Here is a 7,970-nt window from a genome sequence, read left to right on the forward strand (position 1 = left end):
GATACTAAAATAACATTCTCCTTCTCTCTATTTGTAAAATGTATGTTCTCCTCTTTTATAACTTTTAAAAAACCTCTTCTTTAATTCATTTTAAATTTTTTTTTGTTAACTATTGTTAACTTTATCTATTTTTCAAAAAAAATAAATTATTTTTTACAAAATACTCTTTAACAAAAATTTTATTTTTTTTATTAGATAAATTTAAAAAAAAAGTTTTTTAAAAATTATAAAAAAACATATTTTATAAATAAAAAAAATGTTATTTTAATATTTTAAAAAAATTCCGTTCTTTTATTTTTGTACAAGTTTAACACTTTAACTAAATAATAATTACAAGGCTAAACACGGACCACACACATTTATAATTACCCTCTTGGTTAAAAGAGTTACCGTCCTTCAAACTTAGAATTCTGTGATCCAACTTGCCAGTCAACCCAACACGTGTCGTGTCATCACAGTCAAGCTCCCATAGCCATCCTAGGCACAGATCGCAATGGCCATCACAGAAGGCACCATATATATATATACACAGACGTAAACCCTAATTTTGTTATGACTACGATAATGAAAGACCTTGAATGCGGAGATAATCTTCCAGTAGATCTGCTTAGAGAAATCTTGGTGAGGTTTCCAGTGAGGCTTCTCTGGCAACTGAAGAGCGTATGCCGTTCATGGAACTCCTTAATTTCCAGCCCTGAATTCGCCATGCACCACCTTCAACGCTCAACGCTAACTCATCCGCCGCCCCCATTGCTGTGTTGGAAGCTACCGGTGGGACTGGCGGGCGACATCAAGCATTGCTCTTCACAATCTCTTATTCTTGATCGCCAGCATCAGCCCCAGCCCGTGTCACATCCGGGTGACGGAAAATTCATCAGGGGATCTTGCAATGGATTGCTCTGCCTGTCTGAAGGTTTTCCCTATAAAACTCTTACTCTTCTCAATCCCAGTACTCGTTCGGTATCCCCATCCGTTCCATTCGAGGGCTCCGACGAGTGCGGAAACGATTTTTTTTGTGGCTTTGGCTATGATATTCTGCATGACCAGTACAAGCTTGTTATGGGTTGTTGTGCCTCGTCTCGTCTAACTGATTCCAAGGTGAGATCTGGGGCTATAGTTTTCACTTTTGGTGCAAATCCTTCTTGGAAAACTGTTGATCATCCGGTGTTTCCGTACGATTTTCGTGGCGCAAGAAATGAAATATTTGTGAGCGGCACTCTCAATTGGCTTGTGTGTGATCCTACTAGTAGTACTATAGATCGTGAATTGGAGTGGTTCGTTCTTACCTTCGACTTGGAAACAGAGTTGTTTGGTCGATTTTGTCTGCCTATTACTAGAATGCAACGTGACTTCTGCGAGATGCCTCCCTTGCAAGTCCACAATAACTGTCTTTCTGTTTGTTATCGCACTCCGTATGAACCAATTATTTGCACTCTCTGGATAATGAAGGAGCATGGAGTTGAAACATCTTGGATTCAGTTGTTCGCAATCCCATCCGATGTTGGAATCTCGCTAGGTTCTTTGGTAGTACCTCTGTATATCTTAGAAGATCATAATCTTTTGGTACTAGATACTGGCCAAGTTTGTGTGTATAATTTTCGTCAAAACCAACTAGTTTCTCGTGTGCGTCACAGATATAATTGGGTATATTTATATTGTTGCCAGGAGAGCTTGGTCTCACCATCTCATTATTGTGGTCTTAATTAAAACTATTCAAGTTTGATGATCAATAAAATTTTATTACTTTTGATAAGTATTTAGTTATAATGATCATATTAGACGTATACCAAAATTCATTATGCCATCACGTAATTAAATTTCTTATGTTATCGCTATCTACAGTAACTTATAGATTAACTTAAACTTTAGCTTGTCACATGTAATTTATTTATGAGAAAGGTTAGTTTAAACATTATTAAAATCTAATATGATGATAAATAATAGATGGGTCGGCGTGTATAATATTCCATATAAAATAAATACACCGATACTATATTACTATATATAACCTATAACCTATAAACTCAACCTTGGTTCAAAGCTTCTTTTGCAAAGGGTTTCCACTGTTCGGCACAAGAATAATTGATTCCAAGTCCCACACTAAGCCCCCTCAGTAATTGAACTGTTCTCAGTACACTAAACAGTTCTTCTGGAAAAGCCTACCAAAACAAATAGAAAATTTAGTTTAACACAAAAGTAGCAGCATCATATGTAATGTACAAATTCATCTCTATTATTGTTCAATAATTCAGTTCTTTGCTAGCATACTTTCTCAAATTCTCTAACTATGTCACTACAAACAGTTTTTCGTGGTTGTTTAGCCAGTAAGAACGAAAGCATTTCGCGCAAAATATACTGTTTACATAAATCTTAAGAAAGGTTAATGTATGCTTTTAGAAACAGAGACGAGTCTGAGTTAAATTTCACCAAATCTACCAAATGAATAAAAACACTCTCTTCTCTAAATAAGTACCATTTTGTTTTTGTTAAGAAGTAATTAAGCACCAACATAGCAAGATATGCATCTCAAATCACAAATGAGAGTGATAGAGTAAATGGAAGGTTTTTGCATTCTAGAATCAACTATACTATGAGTACACAAAAAATCAGTCACTAAATTGGTCACTTGTATAGAATATATGTTGAAATATAAAATATATATTAAAAATAAGTTAAATAACACATGTATTTATACATAAATACTGGCTGATTTTTGTATATATGTAATATTTTTGTTCTAGCATATATATACCTGGACGCCAATTTTTTTAATTAAAGAATCGTCCGAGAAAGGCTGCAACACCGACTCCCCTGGAGGCATTTTTGTGTCAAACATTTGTTGTGCCAGTTTAAACATGTCTTCTTGATGAATTTCACATGTGCTAGAGGTGTCTATGCCAAGCTCCCTACATTAATCAGAGTAAATTCATTTAGACATTCATATAGATTAAAAGAAAAGGTTGACTAAATTGTCCTCGAATTAAGGCCTTACTTAACATTAGATGATCATCAAATGGATGAGTAATGAAATACCCTTCTAAAAACCTTCTTACTTTCTATTTTTATTTTTAGCATTTTCTTTTTTCTTAGATTTTGCGAAAAAAAAAACAGTAAAAACAATAAAATACTGCTTTATGTTTTTATGTCCTGTTTTTTCTTTCCTTCTTCTTTATAAAATTTTGAATGCAGAAAACACTAGAAAATAAAAATAGAAAATAAAAACGCAAACCAAACGCATTCTAATTATCCTCCTAGTTTCTATACAAAAAATTCTCTGAATGCATTTAATTGAAAACATAAAAAACTCGTTAAGACTTTCATTGTTTAGAAAAAGTTGGCTGATTTAGGAGGATAAATCCTTTCTCTTAGATGAACAACACTAAATGTAAACGAAAATGTTGGGTAACGAAAAAATATTAGCCAAAAATTGGCAGAACTTATTATTTTTGGCTTTATTTAATACATCCTGTAACAAATAAATGCTAAATAAGGCAAGTTTGAGCGATTTGATTTGATTATTTTTTGACTTCCTAACATTACTGAAATGCAAAATTCAGTACCTAAAGCTCTCAATGACTCTTAAAGTATCACCATTGGCAATCGCAAGAACCAGATTAGCATAACCAATCCTTAATTTCTCAGGGAGATCCTTCACCTGCCCATAATCTAACAAGGCAACCTGACTAGAGGGGAAAAAAACAACATTAGGCATCAAGTTCTGAACTGATAAGAATGCTTTAACTCAAATCATTTCAATATTCGTCGAAAGAGAACGAAACAAACATTCAAGGAGGTTCAGAAAAGAAATTTTGGCTTGCCTCTGAGCCTTTACAAATCAAGATGTTTCCTGGATGAGGATCAGCATGGAAGAATCCACTTTTCAAAATCATTTGACCACATGCTTGGGTCAAGCTTTTAAGAATTTTCCTGCACTTTTATAAGAAAATTAATGGTGTATTGCACATAACATTACATGCATATGTAAATGCAATTTTCATATACGAAAATAAATTTTATTAGAAGTGAAAAAAAAGTATAAAAGAGGATAAAAAAAAAAATCCTTGAAACAGGATATAACAAATTAAATCCTTAGAGGAAAGACCATGCAACACTGCTAGAAAGAAGATATAAAAAATTAAACACACAATCCTCTAAAAATACCCAATACATATGTGCATATACGAAGAATCATCAACATTATGAAGTTAATCTATCAAGACTTCACTATACCCAAATGTTATCTGATTCTCAATTTTTTGCATTGTCGTGTATAGTTATCGATCAAGATTCAAGAAAAATGGCTGACAAAATGAAAGGACTACATTTTGTATGGTAGTAAACAGGCTTACTTCTTAGCTGCTGTTGCTATCTTTCCATTGGGGTTTATACCTCTTTTTGCTATTTCATCACCAAGTTTCATTATTGAAACACCATCCATATATTCCATAACTAGGACTTTCCTGTACATGCAGGGTGTCGAACGATTAGTAAAATACATATGAAGTATGAACTCCCATCTAAATTGAAAGTTGTTCATAAAACATATAATATGCATATTTAGCTTGCCAAAAAGTTCATGTAATAGAAAATTAGCCGCAAACAAATCAGTCATTCTTGCATCATTAGATGGCATTTAACATGTGATTTTGAACAGAATTCATGACTATAGTAAGTTTAGAATTTTTATGTCCATTGTTGATATTATCATCCAAATCTTCTAAAAATGCTGCACCGCTGCTATGTGACTTAACATACCTAGTAACCATATCTCGAATTACTCGAGGTACCAAAATAGGGGACCTTTTATTGTTTTCATATAAGAACTTCCTAATCCTTTGCATGGAATCTGCCTCCCTTCTGAAGTCAAATTCATATCCAATCTAGAATGTCAAAATGATAGATAGAACATTATCAAGTAGAAGAATTTCAGAACAAGTGCAGTAGAGCCATGAAAGGGCATTAATAATGGTGTTAAAACACACTTCACTAATAGGACTTCTCTGATCATCAAGCCAAGAAAAAACGAGTCGATATAAAAATAAAGTGGCTGCTAATTAAAGAAGTGCCACCAGAATTAACTATAGAAGAAATTCAAATCAGAAAAGGAAGTTCACCTGTGTTTCCATTTCTTTTGTTATTGAATATAGATCAAATTTGATATCTGTCTTTTGCATGTATAAAGCAAATGCTTGCAAGTTATGGATATCTGTCATCATGATATCCTGAACTCCAGGATGTTGAACCTAGTATATACAAAAGAAATCCGAATCGAAAAGTTTACATGTGCTGTGAATCCGTAAGGTTTATGAGGTTCATTTACCTTGACTACTACATCATCTTTATCACCTCTGAGTCTTGCTCTATGAACCTGATGCGAGGATAAGATATTTGCCAGTTACATGAATATGATTTCCAAGAACTGCTGTTGTAAACAATACTCTTCCAAAGTAAAAAAAAAAAGACTTTGATGTGTGTTTTTTAACATGTCATTGATTTGTTCCGAGTAAACAGTAACTTTTGGACTATTTTAATGTAAAAATTAGCACACATGAACCAAAATGCTTGATCAATTTTTTTCTAGCCATGATATAACAACAAAAGGGTGCATACCTGAGCAATTGAAGCAGAACCAAGGGGTTCCAAATCAAATCTTTCGAAGACATCATCAATGTCTTGCCCCAGCTCATTCTCCAGCACTATCTTCAGAGTCTGATATGGAGTTGCAGGAGACTGATCGCATAATGTAACGAGCCTTTTCACCCACGCAGCTGGAGCCAAGTCCGGCTTCCCTATAATTTGGGCTACCTATTTCACAATTTAAATCATGCCAAGGACAAAGGGTTAACCAACAAATCAAAAGGAACACAATATCACAAGCAAAATGCAATGACTGCGAAAATCCTCCAAAAAATTCAAAGCTAGTCTATAATTTTCTGGTAAGCTAAAGGTTAGGCAGAGAAGCCTAACTTTATAATTCAAACCTCTGACATTGCATGTAAAGTTTGGCTCAAGATTCAACAAACTTTAGCTAAGCTAACTCTCATTGGTAGCTATTCTATGTAATCTATAATGTTCTAAGAACAAAGATAAACAAAGCAATCTCCTTTTTGGGAAAAAGGACAATAGAAATTTGAGACCTAAAGTTACTGTTCATTTCTTCCATTCAAACCTGTTATTCTCATAAACAAAACCATTTTAGAAACCAATGTGTTTGGTTTGTGTTTTCATTTTCTGTTTTTATTTAGAAATTTATGTTTTCAAGATTTGTGAAGGAAAAGAAAAATGCATTGATTGCGAAAATCCTCCAAAAATTTCAAAGCTAGTCTATATTTTTCTGGTAAGCCAAAGGTTAGGCAGAGAAGCCTAACTCTATAAGACCTGAAATGGTAAACAATAAGGCCCCTCCCTAAAAGAGTTTCCCAAATTTCAAACCTCTGACATTGCATGTAGACTTCGTCCCGAGATTCAACACACTTCTGCTAAACTAACTCCTATTGTGTAGGTATTTTATGTAATGTATAATGTTCTAAGAACAAAGATAAACAAGGTAATCTCCTCTTTGTGAAAAAGGACAACAGAAATTTGAGATCGAAAGTTATTATTGTTCACTTCTTCCATTCAAACATGTTATTCTAATAAACAAAACCATTCGAGAAACTAATATTCCATACTCACTTTAGGGTAGTAAAAACAATAATAAAGAAAAGATCATTGAAGAAAGCATATATAGAAATTTGATATAAAATTCCATCTGAGACATTTTAACAAATACCTTGAGGAAGAAACCTCCAAGGTGAGTGCACATATCATATATCTTATCAGCAGCAACTTGGTGCTGCTTTTCCCACATTGCTTCTTGCTTTTTCACATCTTTCTCAAAACTCACTCTCACCTGAAACACCTGTTTAATAGCAACAAAACCACAACACACAATTCAGTTCACATTTTTCAAGTAGAATCCAAAACATGCAGAAGGTCCCATTTGGTAACTGTCTCAAGATAGAAATAGAAATACAACTTTTCTATTTTATTTCTGCCTTTCGACCTCAATGTCATTGACATTTTTCTGCCCTGAAATACTTATCAAACACGGCCTAACATGTCGATAATTTTTTTAAAAAGAAAGAGTTCAACACAACAATGTCAAACATAATTCAACCAAACAAAAAAAAAAACAAGTTATATCCAACAAATACAAACACCCTATCTCAACAAACACAAACCAAATAAAATAACAAAAATACTGTATATAAATAAAGAATTTAACGTTAATGCATTGACAGTACATCTAATCACATAACGTCACATCATCAAAAATAACTATTATTTTTATTGAATAGTTGTCCAAACGAACAGATATGATTGTAAGACTGCTTAAATTTTATACTATTAGTGTATCAAAATTAAATTCATAAATAAATGCATTATTTTCAATATGTAGTTCATACAGATGGCTGATTTTGTAGCTGACTTTTAGCATATACACAGCATAGAAATGAACACCACAAGCCATAAAAGATATTTAGAAAAGAAAGAGAGAGACCTTATATCCTGCATAGATATCAATGGCGCGAGTCCAGAAATGGAAAGAACGTTGCAAAGGACGGAATTGAAAGGAGAGAGTGTCTCTGAGATTGTTGACGAGGTCTAGCTGAGGAAGCAAGAATGACATGTTTGTGTGAAAGTGAGAGAGAGGTGAAGTGTTTGCATTTCACGTTCGAAAAGAGTGGCGCAGAAAGAAGAGGAGCATAGGAGCCATGAAAGTAGTTAGTCCTTGTTAACTGCATTTTGTACGTACATATTGTTGCAACTTTATTCGAGACGGGTTACTAATTTTTAAATATTTCTCTGAAGAATTCACCAATTCATTAATTAGTTAGGTTGTAACAGAGGTTCAAGCTCAAGTGCTCAAGTCCAAAGAATATATTAGTACTCTTAAGAATGAGCTACTAAATTAATTATTTATATAA

General features: G+C 33.4%; 2 protein-coding genes across 2 annotated transcripts; one reads left to right on the forward strand and one right to left on the reverse strand.

Moving 5' to 3' along the window:
• Positions 1-564: 564 nt before the first annotated feature.
• LOC107478980 (F-box/kelch-repeat protein At3g23880) lies at positions 565-1,707 on the forward strand. The gene has a single exon (XM_016099135.1). The coding sequence runs from the start codon at positions 565-567 to the stop codon at positions 1,705-1,707; it is 1,143 nt and encodes a 380-aa protein (XP_015954621.1).
• A 176-nt stretch (positions 1,708-1,883) lies between these two features.
• Positions 1,884-7,700, reverse strand: LOC107478981 (protein ACTIVITY OF BC1 COMPLEX KINASE 8, chloroplastic). The gene is made up of 11 exons (XM_016099136.3): positions 7,544-7,700; positions 6,773-6,901; positions 5,611-5,805; positions 5,321-5,368; positions 5,115-5,243; positions 4,756-4,880; positions 4,350-4,460; positions 3,819-3,927; positions 3,561-3,679; positions 2,753-2,906; positions 1,884-2,159 (listed from the first exon to the last, which is right to left on the reverse strand). The coding sequence occupies exons 1-11, from the start codon at positions 7,670-7,672 to the stop codon at positions 2,025-2,027; spliced, it is 1,383 nt and encodes a 460-aa protein (XP_015954622.1). The 5' UTR covers positions 7,673-7,700; the 3' UTR covers positions 1,884-2,024.
• Positions 7,701-7,970: the final 270 nt, after the last annotated feature.

The sequence above is a fragment of the Arachis duranensis genome, chromosome 3, assembly GCF_000817695.3.
Source record: "Arachis duranensis cultivar V14167 chromosome 3, aradu.V14167.gnm2.J7QH, whole genome shotgun sequence".
In the NCBI taxonomy this organism is placed as follows: Eukaryota; Viridiplantae; Streptophyta; class Magnoliopsida; order Fabales; family Fabaceae; genus Arachis; species Arachis duranensis.

Bases quoted from the DNA above. Each gene is read 5' to 3' on its own strand.
- LOC107478980 (XM_016099135.1), top strand. From the start codon at position 565: ATGAAAGACCTTGAATGCGGAGATAATCTTCCAGTAGATCTGCTTAGA.
- LOC107478981 (XM_016099136.3), bottom strand. From the start codon at position 7,672: ATGTCATTCTTGCTTCCTCAGCTAGACCTCGTCAACAATCTCAGAGAC. The intron at 5,369-5,610 runs GTATGCACCCTT...TCCTCGCATCAG, and splicing joins GTTCTGCTTCAATTGCTCAG to GTTCATAGAGCAAGACTCAG. The intron at 2,907-3,560 runs GTACTGAATTTT...TGATTAATGTAG, and splicing joins AGAGTCATTGAGAGCTTTAG to GGAGCTTGGCATAGACACCT.